We start from the raw sequence: 25,891 nt of genomic DNA, 5'->3' as shown, positions 1-25,891 counted from the left end.
TGAGTTTTCAGTTCAGTCATGCAGAGACGAATCCCTGCTGATTGTACGCCACAGTCTGTTAGTCTCTCAGTGGAGACAAAATCAAGTCCCTCGTGGCTACACAGCGTGCATCGGAGTGCCACAATATTTGTGCCAAAGGTCGATGGCTTTAGTCACAATAGCGTCTGTGTTCTCCTGTGGGATCTGGAAGGGAAAGGTTAAAGTGAGGTTTTATAAGCGCACCTACTGTGAGGACATCAACATTGCATTACTGTTTTTTGTGCTGTCATTTACTCACATTGCACAGAAACTTGATGACGCCTTCAGGCCGGTTGATGCCCATCAGTATGATCTTGTAGCTGAGCAGAATCTCCAGCGCCACAAACACCAGGATCTTACAGGAGCCACTGATCACCTTGTCCCACACCCTGAAAATAATCATAGTGCTCAGTGACCAGGGTGAAGAATAGAAGATCAACATCTTTTTCCTGTGTGAAACCAAGTAAAAAAAAATTAGATTTGGCAGGATTTTTTTTCTTTTTCTTTTTAAGTGTTGGGGTAGTGGTGCACTTTAAGCCTCCTGTGGTCAAAATGAGTATTACAAAAACAAACAATTTTTTTTTCTCCTGCCAAAACTTTTCAATCAAATTTTTTTTCACTCTGTTTCACACATGAAAAAAGAAAACAGTTTAGATCAGATTCAGAAAATGGATCACCAGAAAAAAAAAAAAAACTTCTCTTGCCCCTGAGGGCTTCTGTAAGTAAGGTACAGTACAAAGTTAAAACTTAATCAAAACCAGTACTTCCTTGTGTAGCAAGTTTCCACTAAAAATCATTGAAACACCGTCACTTTTTATCTTTCTGTAGCTGCTTGTCTGATTGCGTCCTAACAGCAGGATCAGAACACAGTTTCAGCTACAAGCAGACACAGAGAGTCATAAGCACAAATGAGCATTGTGCAGGATCATTTGTTCTAAGAAATGGCCAGAATTTGAAGGTAGCGCCAAAACATCAGGCGTCAGCATAATCTCTTACTGCTGCTATCTACTTTTAGCTGTCGCAACTAGCTGGCATTGGCCATGCAGCAAAGTGTTCCTATTAGCAGACTGAAGTTTTAGCAGAGTCATGGCAGAATTTAAGGCACCATGATCAACTAATCTGACAAATCAATCATCCTAAAAGACACATTTGGTGTAGTCTGATCTCAGCTTAATTCAGTGGCAGAAATTTGGTTTGAAGATCTTTTCAAAAAACATCCAAAATGTATGAAACCTCGCTGTGTGTTGGCTGATATGCTGATCAGGTAAACTGACCTCTGCAGACTGGACTCGGGCAGACAGCCAGCGAAGCAGCGTCTGAACCAGAGGCTGTAGGGCAGCTGAGCGAGAGCTCCGCTGATCTTCAGATGGTTCAGCAGTCGAGGTTCCTCCTGACTCAGATAATGCTCCAGGCTCTTTGGCTGCACATGAACAGGAGAGGAGGACACAACAAAGTCTTAATTCACAGTGACGCACATTACAAAATATTGTGATCCTGAGTCATCCTCCTCCTGAGTCATGAGAACTTTGTGACATCAGTTCTGACATTTTAAAAACTACATTTAAATGAGGATTCATTATGTTTCATAGCTTTTTACCATTGAGTGGCATGACATGTGCTCAAAATGCCACCAGGACTATAAGGAAAATAATTAAATAAGTCCTGAAGACTTGCCAATAATTCGCTTTTCAAATACAGAGTGTTTATTTCTGTTAACTATGAGACCACTGTTGTGAATTTTAAAACCCTTTTAAACATCTGGTTTTGTAACTGTTGCCCTGGAAAATAATAGAATAATTGAGGGAGCAGCAACTGAATTAACATTGTTTTTTTTTTTAACCATGATCAATGAAATTTGTTCAGCTACATCTTGAGACCGTCCTCAGTGAATTAAAAATGCCTCAAACAAGCAAAACTCTGAAAATGTTCTAGTCAGTGTCTGTTATGTTAAGAATTTCTCATCAAATATTTTTAAGGTAAAAGTAAACCTTAAAGCTTTACTTGCTTTGAACAATATTTTTACTGGTGACATTCAAAGGTTTTTTCCTTAAATCTCATGGTAACACTCACCAGGTGGGGTACTGAGTCCCCAAACTTTGTGTGGAACTGATTGACGAAACACTTGATGAGCCAGTAACAGTCGACAGGATCATCTACGATCTCCTCCATGGCTCGACTGATGGAGAGGAAGTCCTCGTTCTCGTCATCCTGAAACAACATGTCAATATCATATGTTACAGCACCAAAGAATAAAGAAAACAGAGAGAAATCCAAGTATTAGCAACCTGAAATGGAGTGTAAGTGGTGTCTTGTCACAGCACTAACATAACACACCTGTATAAATTACCACAGAAATCAAATTAAAGTATTTAAAAGATGAGCTGCAGTGTGTCTCGTATTTTAAATTATTTTATTTAATCACCTATTTCTTTAAACATATAAAAAGTAGATACCTACAGGCACTGTGGAGAACTTATAAGTATACTCTTCAAACATAAATTACACTCAGGTCAAAAAACAGACAACAAGGTGGTTCAATTTTGTAAGAGTTAAGTTTATAACTAATATAAGTAATTCTGAGTCTCCTTTTAGGCCATAAACACTGTCAAAGGCAAAACAAAACAGCTCTACACTGAAGGCAGACACATTTAGGGTGATTTGGACATAATCCGTTTTTCCATTACATCTGCCGACCTGGCTCTACTTAGTTTGACTTGCAGTCGTGTGACAGGGATTTACATTTCCACCACAACTGGGCTACCTGCTACCTACTGATCTATATTCTAATGACAAGATGAGAACTTAAAGATATGAACTGTGTAAATAAAGTAATAACAATAATAATAATAATGATAACAAACAGAAGTGCCGCCTTTCTTTGTTAATAAATTGTCCAAGGTTAGAAATATGGTTGTTCGAGCCCGTTAAGTGAATCTACATTTTGCCAACATATGAGTGCAAGTACAAATTAAAAAGACTGGATGAGGTTCAGTGGTAGGTTTAAAGATTTGTTACATCAGAAATGTGGACTTCCACGAGGAAGAGCTTAATTCATTTTGACGAAAATAAAATAAAAGATGGATAAGTGAAATTAAATAAAATGTTTGTGGCAATGAAGACCTTTTGAGGTCTTAAATTTCTAAAATTGAATTTAATACATTTTAAGACTTTAAGACTTCAGGATTGAGGCTCCAGCTGATGCTGCTGTTCACCATACGTCATCTCAAGTTTTTATGTTGCTTTATCAGCCTAAAATAAGACAATATTTCTCTTACCGGGGCAGAGGTCTCCGAGCATCGTGGGAGCACCTGGCTCTCCAGCTGGAACATGCGCAGGTAGACGTGGGTGGAGGGTGTGGAAGAGTTGATGTATCTCATCACCTCCAGAGCCTCCAGGATATCCTGGTACTGCTCCTTTCTGTAGCCTCCCACCAGAGAGTGAGAGTCACTGTGCGGTGGTAGGATTCCTGCAGGAACAGGAGAGTCTGATTGTTTAATATTACACAGAAGTTTATACATAAGACATCTCATTTTATCCTTTTTACATGCAACCTTGGAAATGCAAGTCATTATAGTGATATGTGAGATGTTTGTGTGTGTCTTACCCAACAATACTTTCCACACATGGATCCTGTACATGGAGGGGAGAGGAAACCTTTGACTGAAGGTGCTCAACTTTTCCAGATCTGTTGGAAGAGTAAAAACATCAGTAACAGGACAAGAACTGACAAGAACAGAACAAGTAGATGGTGGGAATAATCTGTGGGACAATATATCCAGGAAAAATCTGTTGTAATGTGTTGCTGATACCTTCTGAACGTAATGTTTCTGCCTGTATTACAAGTCTTATTAAGATCACCAACTGTCTTGGATAAAGCTCTGAATAAAATGAAAGATTGTTTCGCTAACTCTAGGTTTCAGCTTTTACAATTTTAAACCATACAATGTATGCTCTATTCAAAGATCAAGCTGAATAAAATTTAGCCCCTAAATGTGTCAAATGTAAGTCAGATGATAGGACTGTAACTCTTCTGGTCATGCCCCTGACTGCATACATTTTGGGATGAGGTATTTCAATGCGCACAGCATAATATTTGAGAAGCAAGTTACCTCTGGCTGTAATTTTGCTATTCTGGGCTATTATAAATACTGCTTTCAACTACCATGAGTATCAACTGGCTCTTATGTTTGGCATGGATGTGGCCAAGAGGGTTATTTTAAGGTAATTAAAATCCTCATCCCCTCCTTGCTATAGAAAATGGCACAATTAGGGATGGGAAGATACAAGTCTGGATAAATTGATTGTGGTAAATTTCCATTATCAGGTTAATTGCGAATACCGCATGAGTGACTTAAAGACTTAAAACTTTATACTCGCCCTTGTGACAGTTAGGTTTCTCTGCCATAAGCTTTAGCAACACCCCTCTTCAGTTTTTGTATAATTTAGATTTATCTATTCATCCTTTATTTATGCAGCGCAACCTTATAATATATGATGACCTTCTTATAGAATGTTTTTTACTTATGGTGGATGTTAACTAAAAAAAAAAAGATGTGTGTCCTATCTATAATGCAATAAGATTGTTTCTTAACAAAGTGTAAGAGAAAGTGATTCCAGTATATTTTAGGACATGAGAGTTTTAAACACATGTTCTTATTATCGGAATAATATTGTGAATTGCAATCATTTTGGCCAGGATGACCACAACATGAATTCTCATATCACCCCAAGCCTCAGCTACAATCATATGATTTCCAGTATGTACTTGGAAAAGATAATGTACACTCAAAATTTGCTAAGATTTGGGGTTCCTTTTGGATTATATAAGGGGGCAGGGTATTTTAATAATATATTTATTCATGTCTGTGTCTTGAGATACATTGTCCACCTCACACTTGCTCCCAGAACCTATGTGTCAGGTACCTTTTCAGTGAATGTGCATGGTTTTGTCTTGATCCTGAATACTCTATTGGACTTTTGGTCACATTGGGTATTACCTATTTAGCTTATTTTAACACGCATGTACAATTTCCTTACACCACTGTGATGTGCCTCGTATATTCTGGTAGTTACTTTCTGGGTAGGGTCTCGATTTTTACTGTTGTTCAACTATTGTTTTCCTCTACTTTTTGTCTTGCATCTGTAATTTGTGTATTGGCGAAACTCAAAATAAAGTATTAAAAATGACTGCTCATGTAACAACCTGTCAGCCAACTTCATCCAGCATGTAAACCATGTTTAGACTGATATATTCCCCGTGTGTTGGTATATAATTGTTACCTACCCAGAGGATTATCCTTGAGCAGTATTTCCAGTGATTTCTTCTCCTCCACTCCTCTGAAGCCCACCTTCTCGTAGTATGCAGAGCGGAAATTTCTCTGAGGGTCGTCGGCCATACTTTGACCGGGTCAGTAACACCTACACAGCATTTCCCCAGAAAACTGTCAGGTTACATTAGCTGTGGTATAAAGGGCAAAACTCTTATCTTGGTATTATTTAACTTAAAAGCAGATGGGGAGGACTGGTTTATGTCTTGTGAGAGCAGTAACGAATATGCAGTTAGCGGTTAGCTTCATGGGGAAAACTTGTTTATAAAACTCCATCTGTAACAAATCCATCGGCAATGACACACCGTATAGTCGTTCATTTAGATACAATAAAATACGTGTAGATTAGCAGAATGGAGTGACAATTGTTAAATAAAGCACTAGCTAGTCTTACCTTGCTCTGGTGTTTCTCACGCATAAGCTGTATCACTTCACTTGACCACCCTAAAGCTTTAAGCTAACGTGGCTAACAACATAACTTAAGCCACCGAGCTAACGTTAACGTTAGCAAATACGAAGCGTTTGTAACGGTAACATTAACGACAAGACCACCGGATTTAGTGACCTACAGGTGGACGGTCTCATAGCACTGCGGACCAAAACCACATTTCCAAAAATTAACTGACTGCAAGAGATCTGCTACATGCTAATTGCTGTTGTTTTTATCGAAACACTTCCGGGTAACACTATCGAAATAAAACACATATAACAATAGTTTACCTGGCGCACTTGTGTCTATCATTTGATACTGCTTATACCAACTCAGCCGAAATATTCCACCTTTCAAATGTCTCTATCGTGGCCTTTCTTCAGTAAAACTGCTGTACACAAAGCAAATAAATGCTAGAGCGCTCAAATGTGCTTTTATTTTGAAACCAACATTAAGCATTTTTTCCTGTGTCATAGCCCCGCCCACTAACTGTAGCCTACTGTTGGCTTGACACTTGACCAAGCTCGACAGATGAGTATCTGACCTTATGGAGAAACATCCTTTACAGCTTTAATTTGTGCTTTCCATATACAAGCTTTAAATTAAAGTTTTCTGTTATTTGCTCTCAATGTTCTTAAATTGGAATAACAGATGTCCAAAATGCACATATTTTACAAGCAGTAAAGCCTACATAATACTGAATGTTAAATTAATTTCAAGTCATTGAAAATCTAAATGAGAACTGAAGACAAAAGATTAATGCAGACATTTAATCAAGCTTATTTAGCTTTCATTTTAGTATTATTTGTCCTTGACATTTCATTTGACTACTTAACCATACTGAAGTATTATTTTCCCTACAGTATCACAGCTCACATGACAGCTTTATTCTTACAATTTTATACTTTAGTAGAATTAAGGTCCTCTTCAATTGGGGGCTCTTACAAGCACCTACACACACAGGAATATCTATATCTTACATGAGGCTGTCAAAAGTGTTTATATTCTGCATGGAACTGACCATGAAAAAGAACAGGCATGAATCCATATGAGCAAAAGACTCAAAGCTCAGCTTTTATTTTAAGATATTGAGAAACTGTTACAAAACTGGAAGCACTAAACAGCAAAAACAATGGTCGACAACTGATTCAGTAAAAATAAAGTAATTATGCAAATAATTGTATCCCAACCTTGCATCCCTTCCCTCACAAAACAGGCATTTAGATGTCCAAATAATGTAAACATAATACCATTATGTTATTGTTACTAATGCAAAGCTTAAAAAAGATATTTAATTCCATGAAGATTTTGGAAAAATATATTTGAAATATGTATATGCAAGAACATGGCAATCATTTCCAAGCCTATTTTAGAGGCACCAACATTTATAATCACATACATTTTATTTTCAATCAAAATACCTTTTGCTGTTAATACTTTAGTCCATTTTCATAAAAAAAACAGCTTGGTAGTGTCACTTTCCATAATCATTTGAACTACAGCATTTCTATAAGCATAGCAACACCAAAGCTAAAATCTAAAACTATTCTAAAATAGTTTTGATTTTTTTACCTCATACACCACCCACACATTTTCCAGTTCTATTCTGAACAATCAATATACTCTCAACAAAATTGGTTTCATTTGCAAGAGAAGACTATGAGTGAGCAGAACCTTTTTCTTGATTTATTTGGTGGAAGACGTGGAAAAGAAGCTGAAGCTGCCGAAGCTAGAATGACTGTGGCTGCCAGTTAATGAGGAGGCAGGGGAGCCTAAGTCCACACTGCTCCTGCGGGAACTTCGTCGTGAGCCACTCCTGGATCCGGTGGTGGATCCTGGGGCAGAAGAGACATTGTAAGGACTGCTGATTCCTCTGGAAGACATAGATGATGCCTGGAGCATTTTCACCCCTGTGCTTTCCTCCACAAGGCAATTATCCAGTGCTTCCTTGTAAGAGATCTTAAGTTTGCTCTTCGGGCAGGTCAGGTTCTTTGTGTGATGGTTGATGTCTTGGAGCCTCTGAGCTGCTCTCCCATCGAGCCAGCCCATTTTCAAAGCATCTTGGATGGTTCTCCGACAGCCCCTTTCTGGGTCATGAAGCCCCCCTGTCACAAACTGGAACTCCATGAACCTCTGCCCTGCCTCATACGGCACCCACGCCTCCCTCATTGCCTCAGCAACAGACATCTTCCTCCTGGTTTTTACATCCTCAAAGCCAATGTAGGCTTTCTGGGCAGGCTTGAGTTTAGGGACCATGTCATCATCTATTATACCAAGGCGTGAGGCTTCTTGGATACCAAGCCTATGGCCATTTGTGGGATTGACAATTCCTCCAGTGCAGGCCTGGGCCTCCAGTAGTCTCTGTGCAGTGATGGAATCCACCAGACCACGATCTAGAGCCTCTGTGATTGATATCTTTTCTAGAGTCTCTGTGTCAAAGACGGCACCCACAGGTTCCTGTTCACCTACTGTTTCAATAGGGGAGGCAAGACTGATAGACACACTGGATATATTCCTATAGCCGTCACATGAGTCTGGAGATACACTGCGGATTGCACTGCCTCGCTCTGTAACAGTGGTAGTTCTTGTTGTAGTCATCTTGGCGAGAGTAGGTGATAAGGGTCTTGACGAGACTGATGATGACGATGATGTCACTGAGGCTCCTGCTGTTCTTAAAGTTGATGATGATTTCACTGATGATGCACCTGAAGATGCAGACATTGAAGTTGATGATGATGATGACATCATTGAGGATGTACCTGAGGCTGCTGATGGTCTTGAAGTTGATGATGAAGATAATGTCACTGAGGATGACCCTGAGGCTGCCAGTGGTATTGAAGTTGATGATGATGATGATGACGATGATGATGATGATGATTTTGATATAACTGAGGATGTAACTGAGGCTGCTGATTGTCTGGAAGTTGATGATGATGATAGTGATGATGATCCATGTTTGGTCTTGCTGGTGATGATGTCTGCAAATTGAGTGAGGGTGATGGCACGTGATCTGTACTTATCTAGATCTGATTGAGTAATTACTCGCTTTTCAAGCAGCTCAGTAATATCATACTGTCTTCCAGTCTTCCTGTCAATGATAAGAAACTGTGTGGTGCCATCTGGAGCAGTGATAGTGATCTCTTCCCACTCGCACTCCTGCTCAGACAGCTCCAGGAAGGTGTCGTGGTCTATATATCCTTTGTCATACGCTTCACGCACTGTCATCTCTTTATTAGTCTCTGGGTCCACAATGACCACTCTCCTCTTTCTCAGAGTGTTCTTCAGAGTTGACTCTAGCTTTTGCTTGTCCATGATAGGCAAAAGGATGAGGCCAGTCTTTTTATCTGTTATACAGCATTTCTTAAGCTCTGCATAGGTTAGGTTTTCCTCTGTGTTTGGGTCAAAGAAACCCTTACAGTCAGCACTCTGTTCTGTCAGGATCTTTTTCATTTTCTCATCAAAGCAACCTCTCTTGTAGGCTGTGTTCATGTCAATACGATGGCCATGTTCAGGATCAATGATACCACCGCTAGCAATCTGGGCTTCTAGCAGATGGATGCCTTGACCTTTCTCCACTAGACCTCTTTCTATGGCCTGATAGAGGGATATAGTCTTGTCTGTGCCAGGCAGTTTATAGCCGGTCACAGCCCTCTCTGCTGATAGAAGGCTGTCCCTAAACTCTGGCCCAAACAGTCCTTTATTGTAGGCATCACTAACAGTCAGGTAAAGGTTGTTGACAGGATCGACAATGAAGCCTGAGGCAGCCTGGGCCTCAAGCAGTTCCAGAGTGGTCCCTGATTGCAACAGTCCATCTTTCATGGCCTGATAAATGGGCATCATCTTATCATTTGCCTCATCATAAACTCCTGCTATGCAGGTAGAACCTCTTAGGTAGGGGCGCAGACGGTCTTCAATGTCCTTGCTCGTCAATCTGCCCTCCCTCAGTTTGCCCATATCAGAACGTTCCAGCAGGTTGGCATCCACTAGATCTGTGACCAACACCTGGTCCCTGAGCCCCTGAACAGTTAATGGCTTTTTAGGTTCAGGGAGGAGCAAAAGACCTGTCCTTGGATCTGCTTTGCATTTTTTCTTTAGAGATATATAGGTAGTTGCTTGTTGGGTGTCTGGGTCCAGAAAGCACTCAGGATTCTGATTCAGGGCCCGGTATAGGTCCTCATCTATGAGATCCCTATCCTTAGCAATGTCTTTGGGTAGGAATACACTCAAGGCAGGGTCAAAAATACCCCCTACTGACTGTTGAGCCTGAAGCATGCGTAGAGCTGTGTCCCTGTTGATTAATCCCTTCTTCATGGCCTGGCCAACTGACAGGAGCCTGGCAGTACTTGGGTCTCTGTAACCTATAGTGGCAGCCTCAGCTGCATACAGCTTTGATTCATCGTCCTTATCCACTACTCCTCGAGCACATGCTTCTTTCACTGTCAGTTTCTGATTATTTTTGGGGTCAATGATGTGGCCTGTGGCTGCCTGAGCATCTAGTAGCATGTCAGCACAGTCGGAAGGCATGATCTTCTGATTCTTTGCCTCTGTAAAGGACATTTTCCCTAAAGGTCCAGCTGCCACACCAGCAATTGATCCTGTCCCCTTTAAAAAGACCTTCTTATCCACAGACACCTCAGGGACAGTTTTCTCACCCTTAATTAGTTGGTTGAATGTTGGTTTATCAAGAACCCCACAATCAAGCAACTGTTGTGCTGACACTGGCTTACAGACACCATCAAAGATCAGTTTGGAAGGGTCTAGCCTCTCAGTGATTGGCAAAAGCAGCAGACCTGTGTGAGGCTCTGTCTTGCATCTTTTCTTCAGTGCCCCATAACTGGCCTCATTCTCAGTTTCTGGGTCAAGGTAACACTTGGAACTCTGGTTCAGAGCTTGACGGAGGTTATCATCCAAAAGGTTGCGCTTGATAGCTGTATCTTTGGGGAAGAACACACTGAGGTTGGGATCTAGAATGCCTCCCACTGACTCCTGAGCCTGCAGCAGACGAAGCCCAGTTGTCCCATCAATTAGTCCCTTCTTCATGGCCTCAAACACTGAAAGCGGCTTAGCTGTGCTAGGATCACGGTAGCCAACAGCAGCAGTCTCTGCTGCCAATAATCTGTCTCGATCCCTAATATCCACCACTCCTCTGGCACATGCCTCCTCTACAGTCAGCTTCTGATTGGTTTTGGGGTCAATGATGTGGCCTGTGGCAGCCTGCGCTTCCAGTAGCAAATCTGCACAATCTTTAGGCAGTAGCATCTGTTTCTTGGCTTCTGACAAAGACATTTTGCCTTGATGTCCAACCTCCACCCCAGCAATGGGTCCAGTGCCTTTCAGATTGACTATCTTTTCCATAGACACCTCTGGGACAGTTTTCTCCCCTTTCCCTAGCTGGTTAAATGTTGGCTTGTCAAGGACTCCACATTCAAACAATTGCTGTGCTGAGACTGGCTTACGGACACCATCAAACATCAATTTGGTTGGATCTTTCCTCTCAGTGATTGGCAGAAGGACCAGGCCTGTGTGAGACTCTGTTTTGCATCTTTTCTTTAATGCCCCATAGCTGGCATCACGTTCAGTGTCTGGGTCGAGGTAACACTCAGGCATCTTGTTTAGAGCACGACAGAGATCTTCATCCAAAAGGTTGCGCTTAATAGCTATGTCTTTAGGAAAGAACACACTGAGATTGGGATCTAGAATACCTCCTACAGACTCTTGGGCTTGCAGCAGGCGCAACCCAGTCTTCCTATCAATTAGTCCCTTTTTCAGGGCCTCGAACACTGAGAGGGGCTTGGGTGCACTACGATCCTTGTATCCCACAGCAGCAGCTTCTGCTGCTAAGAGTCTATCTCGATCCCTTTTATCCACCACTCCTTTTGCACATGCTTCCTCTACAGTCAGCTTTTGATTGTTTGTGGGGTCAATGATGTGGCCTGTGGCAGCCTGGGCATCCAGAAGCAAATCTGCACTATCCCGGGGCATGAGCATCTGTTTCTTGGCATCTGATAAAGACATTTTCCCTACAGGTCCAGCTGCCACACCAGCAATTGATCCTGTCCCCTTTAAAAAGACCTTCTTATCCACCGACACCTCAGGGACAGTTTTCTCCCCCTTCATTAGTTGGTTAAATGTTGGCTTGTCAAGAACCCCACAATCAAGCAACTGTTGTGCTGATACTGGCTTACGGACACCATCAAAGATCAGTTTGGAAGGGTCTAGCCTCTCAGTGACTGGCAAAAGCAGAAGACCTGTGTGAGGCTCTGTCTTGCATCTTTTCTTCAGTGCCCCATAACTGGCATCATTCTCAGTGTCTGGGTCAAGGTAACACTTGGGACTCTGGTTAAGTGCTTGACGGAGATTTTCATCCAAAAGGTTGTGCTTGATAGCTGTATCTTTGGGGAGGAACACGCTGAGGTTGGGATCTAGAATGCCTCCTACAGACTCCTGAGCCTGGAGCAGACGTAGCCCAGTCGTCTTGTCAATTAGTCCCTTCTTTATGGCCTCAAACACTGAGAGGGGCTTGGCTGCACTACGATCCTTGTATCCCACAGCAGCAGCCTCTGCTGCCAATAATTTGTCTCGATCCCTTATGTCCACCACCCCTCTGGCACATGCCTCCTCTACTGTTAATTTCTGATCAGTTTTAGGGTCAATGATATGACCTGTTGCAGCCTGCGCTTCCAGTAGCAAATCTGCACTTTCCTCAGGCAGTAGCATCTGTTTCTTGGCCTCTGACAAAGACATTTTGCCTTGACGTCCCACTTCCACCCCAGCAATGGGTCCAGTGCCTTTCAGATTGACTACCTTTCCCACAGACACCTCTGGAACAGTTGTCTCCCCTTTCGCTAGCTGGTTAAATGTTGGCTTGTCAAGGACTCCACATTCAAACAATTGCTGTGCTGAGACTGGCTTACGGACACCATCAAACATCAATTTGGTTGGATCTTTCCTCTCAGTGATTGGCAGAAGTACCAGGCCTGTGTGAGACTCTGTTTTGCATCTTTTCTTTAATGCCCCATAGCTGGCATCACGTTCAGTGTCTGGGTCGAGGTAACACTCAGGCATCTTGTTTAGAGCACGACAGAGATCTTCATCCAAAAGGTTGCGCTTAATAGCTATGTCTTTAGGAAAGAACACACTGAGATTGGGATCTAGAATACCTCCCACAGACTCCTGGGCTTGCAGCAGGCGCAACCCAGTCTTCCTGTCAATTAGTCCCTTTTTCAGGGCCTCGAACACTGAGAGGGGCTTGGGTACACTACGATCCTTGTATCCCACAGCAGCAGCTTCTGCTGCTAAGAGTCTATCTCGATCCCTTTTATCCACCACTCCTTTTGCACATGCTTCCTCTACAGTCAGCTTTTGATTGTTTGTGGGGTCAATGATGTGGCCTGTGGCAGCCTGGGCATCCAGAAGCAAATCTGCACTATCCCGGGGCATGAGCATCTGATTCTTGGCGTCTGATAAAGACATTTTCCCTACAGGTCCAGCTGCCACACCAGCAATTGATCCTGTCCCCTTTAAAAAGACCTTCTTATCCACCGACACCTCAGGGACAGTTTTCTCCCCCTTCATTAGTTGGTTAAATGTTGGCTTGTCAAGAACCCCACAATCAAGCAACTGTTGAGCTGATACTGGCTTACGGACACCATCAAAGATCAGTTTGGAAGGGTCTAGCCTCTCAGTGACTGGCAAAAGCAGAAGACCTGTGTGAGGCTCTGTCTTGCATCTTTTCTTCAGTGCCCCATAACTGGCATCATTCTCAGTGTCTGGGTCAAGGTAACACTTGGGACTCTGGTTAAGTGCTTGACGGAGGTTTTCATCCAAAAGGTTGTGCTTGATAGCTGTATCTTTGGGGAGGAACACGCTGAGGTTGGGATCTAGAATGCCTCCTACAGACTCCTGAGCCTGGAGCAGACGTAGCCCAGTCGTCTTGTCAATTAATCCCTTCTTTATGGCCTCAAACACTGAGAGGGGCTTGGCTGCACTACGATCCTTGTATCCCACAGCAGCAGCCTCTGCTGCCAATAATTTGTCTCGATCCCTTATGTCCACCACCCCTCTGGCACATGCCTCCTCTACTGTTAATTTCTGATCAGTTTTAGGGTCAATGATATGACCTGTGGCAGCCTGCGCTTCCAGTAGCAAATCTGCACTTTCCTCAGGCAGAAGCATCTGTTTCTTGGCTTCTGACAAAGACATTTTGCCTTGACGTCCCGCTTCCACCCCAGCAATGGGTCCAGTGCCTTTCAGATTGACTATCTTTTCCATAGACACCTCTGGAACAGTTTTCTCCCCTTTCGCTAGCTGGTTAAATGTTGGCTTGTCAAGGACTCCACATTCAAACAATTGCTGTGCTGAGACTGGCTTACGGACACCATCAAACATCAATTTGGTTGGATCTTTCCTCTCAGTGATTGGCAGAAGTACCAGGCCTGTGTGAGACTCTGTTTTGCATCTTTTCTTTAATGCCACATAGCTGGCATCACGTTCAGTGTCTGGGTCAAGGTAACACTCAGGCATCTTGTTTAGAGCACGACAGAGATCTTCATCCAAAAGGTTGCGCTTAATAGCTGTGTCTTTAGGAAGGAACACACTAAGGTTGGGATCTAGAATGCCCCCTGCAGACTCTTGGGCCTGCAGCAGACGTAGCCCAGTCTCCCTATCAATTAATCCCTTCTTCACTGCCTCAAACACTGAGAGAGTCTTGGCTGTGGTAGGATCCCGGTAGCCCACAGCGGCAGCTTCTGCTGCTAAGAGTCTATCTCGGTCCGCATTATCCACCACTCCTCTTGCACATGCTTCCTCTACAGTCAGCTTTTGATTGTTTGTGGGGTCAATGATGTGGCCTGTAGCAGCTTGAGCATCCAGAAGTAAATCTGCACTGTCTGTGGGCATAGTCTTGTGTTTCTTGGCCTCTGAAAAAGACATTTTTCCTGAAGGTCCAGCTGCCACACCAGCAATTGGTCCTGTCCCCTTTAGAAAGACCTTCTTATCCACTGACACCTCAGGGACAGTTTTCTCACCCTTCATTAGTTGGTTGAATGTTGGTTTGTCCAGGACCCCACAATCAAGCAACTGCTTTGCTGATACTGGCTTACGTACACCATCAAAGATCAGTTTGGAAGGGTCTAGCTTCTCAGTGATTGGCAAAAGCAGCAGACCTGTGTGAGGCTCTGTCTTGCATCTTTTCTTCAGTGCCCCATAACTGGCATCATTCTCAGTGTCTGGGTCAAGGTAACACTTGGGACTCTGGTTTAGAGCACGAGAGAGATTTTCATCCAAAAGGTTGCGCTTGATAGCTGTATCTTTGGGGAGGAACACACTGAGGTTGGGATCTAGAATGCCTCCCACAGACTCCTGAGCCTGCAGCAGACGAAGCCCAGTTGTCCCATCAATTAGTCCCTTCTTCATGGCCTCAAACACTGAGAGAGGTTTAGCTGTGCTAGGATCCCGGTAGCCAACAGCAGCAGCTTCTGCTGCCAATAATCTGTCTCGATCCCTAATGTCCACCACCCCTCTGGCACATGCCTCCTCTACAGTCAGCTTCTGATTGGTTTTGGGGTCAATGATGTGGCCTGTGGCAGCCTGGGCCTCCAGTAGCAAATCTGCACTATCTTCAGGCAGCAGCATCTGTTTCTTGGCTTCTGACAAAGACACTTTTCCTTTACTCCCAACTACAACTCCAGCAATAGGCCCAGTCCCCTTCAGATTAACATTTTTGTCTACAGACACCTCCGGGACAGTTTTCTTTCCCTTTTCTAGATCTTTCAATGTTGGCTTGTCCAGCACACCACAGTCAGCCAGCTGCTTGGCTGTGACAGGTTTCCGAACACCATCAAAGATCAGTTTGGAAGGGTCTAGCCTCTCAGTGATTGGTAAAAGCAGAAGGCCTGTGTGAGGCTCTGTCTTGCATCTTTTCTTCAGTGCCCCATAACTGACATCATTCTCAGTGTCTGGGTCAAGGTAACACTTGGGACTCTGGTTTAGAGCTTGACGGAGGTTTTGATCAAAAAGTTTGCGCTTGATAGCTGTATCTTTGGGGAGGAACACACTGAGGTTGGGATCTAGAATGCCTCCCACTGACTCCTGCGCCTGAAGCAGACGTAGCCCAGTCGTCTCATCAATTAGTCCCTTCTTTATGGCCTCAAACACTGAGAGAGGCTTGGCTGCACTAGGATCCTTGTATCCCACAGCGGCAGCCTCTGCTGCCAATAATTTGTCTCGATCCATAATATCCACCACCCCTCTGACACATGCCTCCTCTACAGTCAGCTTCTGATTGGTTTTGGGGTCAATGATGTGACCTGTGGCAGCCTGTGCTTCCAGTAGCAAATCTGCACTATCTTCCGGCAGCAGCATCTGTTTCTTGGCTTCTGACAAAGACATTTTGCCTTTACTCCCAGCAATAACTCCAGCAATAGGCCCAGTCCCCTTCAGATTAACTTTTTTGTCTACAGACACCTCTGGGACGGTTTTCTTCCCCTTTTCTAGATCTTTCAATGTTGGCTTGTCCAGCACACCACAATCAGCCAGCTGCTTGGCTGTGACAGGTTTCCGAACACCGTCAAAGACAAGTTTGGAGGGGTCTACTTTCTCAGTAATAGGAAGAAGCAGAAGGCCTGTGTGTGGTTCTACTCTACATCTCCTCTTCATTGATGTATAGGTTACACCCTCCTCACTCTCTGGGTCCAGGTAGAGATCAGGCCTCTTATTCAGAGCCCGCTGTATGTCATCATCAATTAAGTTACGCTCAATGGCTGTGTCTTTGGGAAGGAACACACTGAGTACAGGATCTAGGATTCCTCCCACAGACTCCTGTGCTTGTAGCAGGCGTAGTGTTGTATTCTTGTCAATCAGTCCTTTCTTCATGGCCTGAAATGCTGAAAGGGGTTTGCTTGTGCCAGGACCACTATATCCTACAGCTGCAGCTTCTGCTGCAAGCAACCTCTCTCTGTCCTCTTCATCAACTACACCTTGATTACATGCCTCATCAACTGTCAACTTCTGATTAGTCCTGGGGTCAATTATGTGGCCTGTAGCAGCCTGAGCATCCAGTAGCAGGTCAGCACTATCTGGTGGCAGAAGATTCTCTTTTTTGGCTTCGGTAAAAGTCATTTTGCATAAGGGTCCAGAAATAGACCCTGGACCTTTCGGACCTTCAATTACCACCCCTGCTATTGGTCCTGTTCCTTTGAGATTGATTTTTTTGTCAGCAGACACATCAGGGACAGTCTTATGCCCCTTCGCAAGCTGGCTAAATGTTGGTTTGTCCAAAACACCACAGTCAAGCAGCTGGTTTGCTGTGACTGGTTTGCGGACTCCATCAAAAATCACAGTGGAGGCATCCAAGGTTGGGGGCTCTCTAGCTCTCTTCAGCTCAGTTTCCATGGTTTGTCTGTGAACAGTCACTTCTCGCAGTTCTTTCTGGATACCTGCAAGCCTACTTTTATATTTCTCTTCAAGCTCCTTGAGTTCCCTCATCAGCCTCTCTATCTCACTTTTCAAAGAGTTCTTTTCCCTCTCCAGGCGTTCCTTGTCTGAGTCATATTGCCTGATCAGGCCCTGCTTACTATCATACTGGTCCTTCCAATAACCTAAATCCCTCTTCATCCTTTCATTATCCTCCAGTAGGCGTTGTTTACTGCGAAGCTCAGACTCTAGAGACAGTTTGCTGTGACTGAGATCCTCATCTAGCCTTTGAGCGCGATCTTTGTCCTTTTCCAACAATTGAAGTTTCCGCAACAGAGCATCTCTCTCCATCACAATGTCATTGTACTGGGACTGAATGGATTGCATTGTGGCTGATGTCTGTGGGGGTGGAAGCAGAGAAAGAGCAGAAAGACAAAAGGTTAGTCACTGTATATGAAGAGCCATACATTTTTTATCTGCATTTTACATAATCATCATCATATACATCATGGTATATATAAAAGTTTGGAACAAAAATAAAATAAAAATAAGAATTTTGATGCTACTAAACTTTTATACTATCAAGGAGGACAGCACACACTCTTGCTTTATTAATTTTTTTCCATCAGCAGAATTCTGAAAGGAGGTCCAATGTTTTCAGTTGAAAAGGTATAACAATTGAATAACCCAAAAGTTATTGTTATTTATTGTAACTGTAGTCAAAACACATAGATAGTAAGTCTGTGTGCGTTCCTCCAAAATATAATATATTTACTTTGTTAAGTTAGTAATGTACTATGCAAACTGCCATTGCTCATGAAAAAAAACCATAAAAACAAGACAGTGTCTTACAAGACTGGGAAGTAAAAGTATATAGATAATTTGATAATGGCTTTTAAGTAGTCAATTTCTACATAACATTTTCCAGTACAAAAAATACTCAGTGAAATCAATACTCCCAATCCTGCAGACAATCCTATAGTCACACTACATGGTTACAGCAACTACAACTACAACATCAGAAAAACTATTTCAACTATTACTTAGTTCAGACTGGGATAGTTGCTGTCTACATTCTGTAAATTTGCAAAACAGCACAAATAGATAATGCCAATAGATAGGTGCAGATCTTGACTGACTGGTCAAAAATTTGAATAGGAGGTGCCTCAAATACTCTAAATTAGGGATAATTTAGGTGTACATCAGTGCTGTTTTTACAAGTTTGCAAAATGTGTCTTAAAGACCATTAAGATGCTACAATAATATGATAAACAATAATCAAACCAACAATAATCAAACCATAGACAAGAGGACCAGTGGTAATAATGTCATTGATGGTGTTGATCATTCTGGGCAAAAGAAGTAAAGGCAAAAAAGCATGCAGACTGCACGTCTTTGCACAGTGCGGGCAAGGAAACAGTGGAGGTCAGCGGGCAGAGCGGCACAGATTATATTTGCATGCAAGTGACTGTCATGCAAATTTATTTAAACACATACAGATGTATGTGTTCAAATCAGAGTTACCAAGTTGGATGCATCTAGAGGGGATCTAGAGGTGTTCCAGCATGCAAGCAAACGTCTTCCTACAGACAGTGCTAGCTACTTGATTGATCCACATTTGGACTCTGATTTGGAAAGATGAGAGCAGTCCAGGACTAAGAGCCAAACTTCCATGTACCTCGGTGGCCTGGTTTTGTATTTTCTTAGTCTCCAGCTTGAGTTTCTCCCTTTCTGAGGAGAGCTCTGAAACCAGGTTGTGGTAATCTTTATTGCTGCGCTCACTGGCCTGCAGCTGAAGCTCAAGGGCAGCAATCTGGGTGGAGAGCTCATCATCAGACGTCTGACTGGATCTCAAGAGTTCTTCTTTATCATGTCTTGATTCCCTAAGTTCCTCCTCCAGCCTCAGCCTCTCTTTGGTCTGAGTTTCTGTCAACTCCTTCAGCCTTTGAAGTTCAACAGTGTTCTCATTCAATGCCTTACTTCTCTCCTCTATAGTTCTGTAAAGACTCTCATTCCTGAGGTTTGCCTCTTTGACCCTGGCCTGCTCCTGGAGGAGCTGTTGCTGCAGGGCCTTCAGCTCTGTGCTCAGCTGTGTCATGCACTCTGCAGAGGTCTTGTTTTGTCTTAAGCTTCTCTCCAGCTCCTCCTGCAACCTAAGACGTTCTTCTTCACCTCTTTTTTCCGACAAGCCGGCTTGGTCTTGGCTCTGGCGCAGTGTGGTAATGGTGCTGTTGTACTCTTTCATGGCTAATGAGGCCTGTTCCAGCTCTGTTTCTACCTGCCTTCTTCTGACCACTTCCTCTTGGTTAGCCATCCTAAGAGTCTCCACTTGGCTCTCCAGTCCATCTCTCACAGCCTGAAGGTCCTTCATGCGTCCCTGTAACCTGCTCATGTTCTGTTCTACTCTGCTTCTCTCCTTGCTCTCTCTCTCCAGCTCTAAACAGATCTTCTGAAGCTCCTCCTTGCACTCCCCCAGCTCGGTCGCAGCCTTTGATGAACTGGTTAGCTTCACTTCCTGCTTTGCCAAAGTCTGTTCAAGCACAACCTTCCCCTCCTCTATAGTTCTTCTCCTGCGGGTCTCCTCCTCTAAACTGTGTGTGATGTAGGCCAGCTCCTCACTCTTCTCCTGCAGACTTCTCATGACTTCAGCCAGCTCCTCTCTATATTGGCTGCCTTCCTCATCTATCTGATTCATCAGGGCCTCCACCTGACTTTCCAGTTCTCTCCTCTTTTGTGCTTCCTCTATGATGACAGCACGCTGGCTGTGAGCTTCTTCCTCGGCCCTCTTCCTTTGATCTTCAGCCTCACTGATAGACATCCTAAACCTCCTGACGTCCTCCTCCAGACTCCTCCTCTGTGCCACCATTCTGTCATACTGCAGCTGGAACTCAGCTGTATTCTCCTCCCTCTGGGTTGCCAGCCTCTGGATGTCTGTGTGGCTGATGTGGATCTGAGATTCGTAGCTGAGCTTTAAGTTATTGATCTCCATACTGCACTGGCTTCTTACCTTTGACATCTCCTTCTGTAGCTCCTTGATCTTTGCTGCTTCCGCAGCCAGCTGTCGCCGCAGCTGTTCAATCTCGTGGTCCTTACTTGCCACACTCTTCTCCACCTCTGTCTTGGACCAGCTGACTGTCTCCAGCTCCTTCTGCCTCTTCCTCAGCACCGAATCGTACTCTTCCTGCTGCTGAGTGTAGCGCTCCTCTGCCAGCCTCCTCTTCCTCTTTTCTTCCTCGAGCAAGTAGTTGAGACGTGTCACCTGGTCGTTGAGGTCTGACAGTTGGCTCTGAGTGCTGTCTAGACTCTCCCTGGTGGAACTGCACTGTGCTGCAACGTTCTGCTTCACCTCCTCCATCGACAGCAGCGTGTCCTGCGACTTGGACAACTCCAGCTGGTAGCGGCCAACATCCTCTTCCAGAGATTTGTTCTTGGCATCACGGTCTTGGATGCCTTCGCGCAGAAGCCGAAGTTCCTCCTCTAACAGGTCAATCCTGGTGTTACGAATCTGAAAGCAAAGATGAAGATTCAATGTACTTTGGCAATGAAAAAACCTGACCACAGTGTATTTGTATGATTGACTTGAATTGATTTAACGGATTCATGGAATCACCCAACATCCAAAGAATATCTATGGTTTCTTTAAACCTACATTATTGATTTTTTTTGGCCACTTGGGGGCAAGGCAACAAATTGCAAACACAACATTGTCATATTATCATCTTATTAGCACCAAGTTGATGTGGTGTTATCAAACATTTACCTATTTACACATCAACTAAACATGGAACAACGTTACATTCAGCTAAAGTCAAGTCCAATATTTGTTTCCCATTTGCTGCTAGGCATGTAGTATACAGTGGGTTTATAAGAAACAGCTGCCTCCTACAGCTGGAGAGGGAATGATGCGAGTGATGACACTGAACCAAAACAATAAAAAATGATGAAGCCTTTTCTATGTAGAAAGAAAATAATTTTAGTCCAATGTGGCAGTTGCCACATTGGACTAAAATTATTTTCACATTGGACTAAAATTATTTTCTTTCTTAAAAAGGTTTTATTTCCAACACTAAAAGACCTTAATGCAACTTAGTATACCTTAACTCAATGAAAACTAATTTGATCTGATCTTATTTATACGTCAGGCACAGTAAACATTTTTTACTTCATTATCATGTAAGTTTAGCCAAATAACTAGTTTTTCAATAGATGATAAAAACTGAAAACAAGAAAAGCTAAAGCTAAAAAATGCAACACAGTACCTTGAGCTCCTCCATGTTTTTGTGCAGCTCTCCCAGGTATTTGCTGTAGTCACCAGACAGGGTAAGCAACTCCAAGTAACGGGTTTGCAGTTCTGTAGCCTGAGACAAAGACACAGCAAACTCAGGATTCAGTTAAGATATAATGTCACTTAAAGCAGCTACAAGGAACTTTAATTTTTGTTGATACTAGCACCCGCTGTGGAGAAAAGCAGCATGAGCCTTCTGTCTTGATCTGGCTAGTGAAAGAAACTATTTTTCTTTTTTAAACACATTAGTGTTACGTTACTGTTCATACACATAGGTGAGCTTATAGATAGATAGCTTATGCAGCTAATAGATGCAGTGGCACAGTGATTAGTGATTTTGTTGAGCTAAAGCTAAAGTTATCAACATTCCCTGGATATATTATGTCTTCATAATAATAGGCTAACAGCAAGATACAGCGTGTTAGTAAGGCCAGGTTGTTCTGCTGCCGTACCATCTGACAACAGAGTAAATTCATTCTCAGAGACTCCTCAATTCATTCTTAGAACTCCGCCATAAAAAATAGTTTTGAATTTGGTCTCATTACCTCCTGATTAAGATCCATCGATGGTGACTTCAACATTGTCCTCTTGATGGGGATGTTAAGCAAAGTCTCCAAACCAGAGGTGTAAGAGGCCAGGTCAGTTTCATAGTCCTGTAAAACAAACATTGTCATTAAAATTCATGAAATCCAACGACTTCATCTGATGAGTTTGCTGTCTGTATATGTATGTATTTGGGCCTCCTCACCTTGATAGAGTTCACACAGGCCTCATTGTCCTTCAGCACCAGCTCGACTGTCCCCCTCTTCGATTTGATTTCTGAGTTCAGGGCCTTGAAAACACAATAATATGAAGATGTCAGCTGATTTAACACAGAGACATTAACCCTTGACACTGTAAGCAAATTCATTAATAACAATGAAGGGCTGAGCAGGAGACCTTTTGGTTGTTAATATGGTCTATCAGTGCCTGGATGCTGTCTATCTTGGTGGCCTGCAGGGCGTCTTGTTTTTTCCGTGTGACATCGATCCAGTCAAAAAGGGAGGTGCTGGTTTGCTTGTAGTGCTCCAGCTGAGGGTGATACGACCGCAAATCCAGGAGTCTGAGCCGGAAACAGAAAGAATTCCAAATGAAGCACTTTGATAACTATTGATTAATGAAAGATACAGAGTTAAAGACTGAGAGTTCCCTTTTACACAAAGCTCTACTCTGATGAAGCTGTGCCTCGGGCTTTAATAAATTGTTATTTTCATTAGGCAACATGAGATTATTTCCTTCCACCTTGATTTTGACGTGTTTCACTAGTCAAGACAAACAACATATGTGAACCTCAGGCTGTCACCATTCTCTCCATTTTAGGGTCATCATCCAATTAAATTTTTGATTTAAATATTGTGTTTTTCAGCACTGATGGCTATGCCACTGTTGTACCAACAATTCTTTATTTGTAAAGATCAATAGAGCATTGGTTTATGGCCTCACAACTGTCCTTCACATTTTCAAATTCTTCTTTTAAAAAGATAGGATATATGGTATCAAGTGTGATATAACCACCATATTTGTTAATTTGGCACACTAAGTAACAAGACTGTCCTAGTATGTTTACTAGATGTGTTTTGAGGTCAGTGTGCTGTGTGGCTGACCACAAAGCCAATGGCTGTATGATACACTGCCTGAGCTCTGTCCAATGTCTGTGCACAGCTTCACAAAGAGATATTGCACATCCTCAGGTTTGCATTAATCGTTAATTGTTGGGAAACCTGGGTGGAACGTGAGGTTGATGGTATAAATGAGAGAGAGAAACACACCTGGTGTCAATCTGTCCATTGATGCGTCTCCAGCGGTCCGACAGCAGCCCCACATGCTCACCGTATTTGGACAGCATAATGTCACACCTGTGGAAGGGCCCGCCCACCTGGCTGTTCCAGTGGGTTGCCTTGTCCAACTCTGCCTCCATGGAGGCCAGAACTTCCTTCTTCTGATCCAGCTCTGTTTTAATGGTCTACACATCGACAACACACAGGAAACACCAGTCAAATGTGACATCTGACCAGTTATCAGCATGTTTTTAAAGCAAGGGGAATCATGGCATACACCAAAAGCAGCACAGAAGGACTCTCTAGCTTTTTCATCCCAGTGTTTCTAATTTAAGCTGATGGCTGACCACTGAGCTGTGCACTAATATGCACTGGTATTCTGTCCAGGCTGCAGCTTGCCAGGTATGAGGCTAAGTGGTGCGGAAGAAAATCCTGGAAGAATTGCAGCATGACAAGTGGTGCTTTATTACTTGAGCAGAACATGTAAGAAATGAACAGAAACTCTGTTGCAAAAGAAAAGACATTTATTGTATGAAAATGTAATGTGTTGTATAAAATACCTGCAGGGTCAACATGTAATCCTCCACCTCACTGGGCAACAGAGAGGTGGTCTCTTTCTCGGTCAGTCTCGCCTCATGAACTTTCACTATGTCCTCAGCTCGAGCCACACTCTCCAGCATGTCCCTTAGAGCCCGCAGCCTGATAGAGACGAAGAAACAGTCATTAAAGCAAAATGAGACAGAATATATTTATTTTATAGATGAGTAGCTTACTTTACATCTGTTGGTTTAGTAATGTGTGTGAATAGTGAGCGTAGTTTAATACACATAGAACCAAGAGCATCAACTGGAGAAGACATCAACATCACTAACACACAAATTAAATTCAACTTCTGTCGAAATCTCCCAAATATGGAAATCTTGTGTTTGCACTGTATTAAAGCTGTTGACACTGGCCTGTGTCTAAGCTGTCCAAAACTACTGGGGCCAGACTGTTGTGACAGCTGTATCGAAGTCAATGGGAGATGCATGGAGAAACACATCAGCACAGTAAAATCCAACATATCTGCGTCGTTTGACTTCTGATGCAGAAATGTCTCCAGAAATTGAAAGAACACACTTCAGAGAGTAGGTTAGCGACTGATTTTTTTTATTGACACGTTGTTCTTTTCCTCAAATTCGTGTAGGAAAGGCTCCTGTTCCAACAACTTGCCAATAAAAAACTCAGCTGCTCACCTTCTCTCTGAAGTGTGCTCTTTCATTTGCTGGAGGCACAGGTCTCTCTTGCTTATGAGATCTCGATCATAATGTGACTTTCTGAAATATCAAAGCTTAAAAACAAGAATTTGAGTGAGTTTGCGTCGTCTTACCGATGCAGGTAAGCTGATGAGCAGCTCTCCAGGCTGCCCAGTCTCTGGTTGATGACTCCAACCTCACTGCGGAGGAACTGGGCTTTATCTGTATCACTCATCCCCTCCAGCTCCTTCAAAATGCGCTCCCTCAGACGTAAGTACTCCTCACGCATTGAGTCGATGTTATGCTGGACCGACTACATGAAAACATACACACATACAGTTAGCGCAGTGGATACGAGGAGGGAGTATTGGGATTTAGGATTTTTTGTGTTTACCTCCAACTCAGTGATCTTGAGGCCGCAGTCGTGCACCCCGTTGTCTCCCAGGCAGATGTGAATGTGCTGACTCAGCGTGCCCTCAGTAGCCTCCAGCCTCAGTCTGAGCTCGTGCAGCTCAGATAAGCTGCGTGAGGATGAGGAGGCAGACGATGAAGAAGAGGAGGACAGCAGCACCTTCCTCTTCACCGGCTCCGTCTTGGTCACCTTCACGACGTCCTTCTTAATCACCTGTTCTTTTTTCACCACCTCTTTCTTCCTCTCTACAAGTTTCCTCATCTCCAGTCTACGTCTCTCTTCCTCCAGCCTCCTGGCTTCCTCTTCGGCTGCAGCTTGTTGCTGCTGCTGCTGCTGCTGCTGCTGGATTATAATCAGCTGATATTGTTGCTGCTGCTCAGCTGCCTGCTGTATTTCTATCTGTTCCTGTTGTGAAACTGTGAGCAGACACAAGATGTTTCTCATAGTTAGTGGAGGAAAATGTTGAAAAGTAATTTCTTATTCTCTCGTCCTACAAGTGAACTGTTTACAGAAACATGATTTTTATGCATTTTCAAACACTTAATCAATAGTTTCTCTTGTGTTAGAATAATTTAGCATAGCCTGAGCAGTTGTGTATATTTGGTGTTATACTCACTGTAAGTGGGCAGCTGCACCACCAGCTGTTCATAGTGGTTCTGGGCTCCATTGAACTGGTTCTCCATAGTCCTCTTGTCCTCGTCGACGAACATTTGGGAGCCGCTGCAGCTCACTTTGAACTCCTCAAAGTGAGTCTCCAGGCTCTTGATGATTTGACGGTACTCCTCAGGACGCATCTTGGCCAGCTGAACACACACAGGCACACACCATGTTTGACTTTGGTCTTAACAACATCAGAAACCAAAACCTTTACTGTAACTGAAATGTAATTCATCTTTATTGTAAAACACTCAATAATAATAATACTTTATGTAACTGTTTGAAACAGAACACAGTA

The 25,891-nt window shown here is 43.2% G+C and overlaps 2 protein-coding genes across 2 annotated transcripts in view; both read right to left on the bottom strand.

The window, feature by feature from the left end:
* Nucleotides 1–60: 60 nt before the first annotated feature.
* On the bottom strand, nt 61–5,977 carry tbc1d7 (TBC1 domain family, member 7). Its single transcript, XM_073476104.1, has 8 exons — nt 5,740–5,977; nt 5,303–5,436; nt 3,623–3,703; nt 3,294–3,484; nt 2,089–2,226; nt 1,293–1,438; nt 278–407; nt 61–183 (listed from the first exon to the last, which is right to left on the bottom strand). Exons 2-8 carry the CDS (start codon nt 5,412–5,414, stop codon nt 97–99), a joined length of 885 nt encoding a protein of 294 aa, XP_073332205.1. The 5' UTR covers nt 5,415–5,436; nt 5,740–5,977; the 3' UTR covers nt 61–96.
* Nucleotides 5,978–6,824: 847 nt separating this feature from the next.
* The window catches only part of LOC141005124 (desmoplakin-A-like), a 34,375-nt gene continuing 15,308 nt past the window's right edge, over nt 6,825–25,891 (bottom strand). Inside the window, exons 14-26 of the mRNA XM_073476885.1 lie at nt 25,549–25,739; nt 24,919–25,099; nt 24,659–24,837; nt 23,850–23,988; nt 23,281–23,474; nt 22,412–22,574; nt 22,221–22,304; nt 22,018–22,125; nt 21,447–21,545; nt 18,866–20,692; nt 17,113–17,586; nt 8,705–10,575; nt 6,825–8,443 (exon numbers count right to left, since the gene is read on the bottom strand). Of these exons, the coding sequence (XP_073332986.1) occupies nt 7,462–8,443; nt 8,705–10,575; nt 17,113–17,586; nt 18,866–20,692; nt 21,447–21,545; nt 22,018–22,125; nt 22,221–22,304; nt 22,412–22,574; nt 23,281–23,474; nt 23,850–23,988; nt 24,659–24,837; nt 24,919–25,099; nt 25,549–25,739 (6,492 nt within the window). The 3' untranslated portion in view covers nt 6,825–7,461. The remainder of the gene's footprint in view (nt 8,444–8,704; nt 10,576–17,112; nt 17,587–18,865; nt 20,693–21,446; nt 21,546–22,017; nt 22,126–22,220; nt 22,305–22,411; nt 22,575–23,280; nt 23,475–23,849; nt 23,989–24,658; nt 24,838–24,918; nt 25,100–25,548; nt 25,740–25,891) is intronic.

The sequence above is a fragment of the Pagrus major genome, chromosome 11 (genome assembly GCF_040436345.1).
Source record: "Pagrus major chromosome 11, Pma_NU_1.0".
Taxonomy (NCBI): domain Eukaryota; kingdom Metazoa; phylum Chordata; class Actinopteri; order Spariformes; family Sparidae; genus Pagrus; species Pagrus major.
The sequence above is the reverse complement of the archived record's forward strand: the minus strand, read 5'-3'. Positions and strand labels throughout refer to the sequence as shown.

Excerpts from the sequence above, each read along its gene's own strand:
- tbc1d7 (XM_073476104.1), bottom strand. The coding sequence starts at position 5,414 with ATGGCCGACGACCCTCAGAGAAATTTCCGCTCTGCATACTACGAGAAG. Across the intron at positions 2,227-3,293 it reads GCTCGGAGACCTCTGCCCCG|GATGACGAGAACGAGGACTT; the intron begins GTAAGAGAAATA and ends ATGTTGTTTCAG. Across the intron at positions 408-1,292 it reads CCCGAGTCCAGTCTGCAGAG|GGTGTGGGACAAGGTGATCA; the intron begins GTCAGTTTACCT and ends GATTATTTTCAG.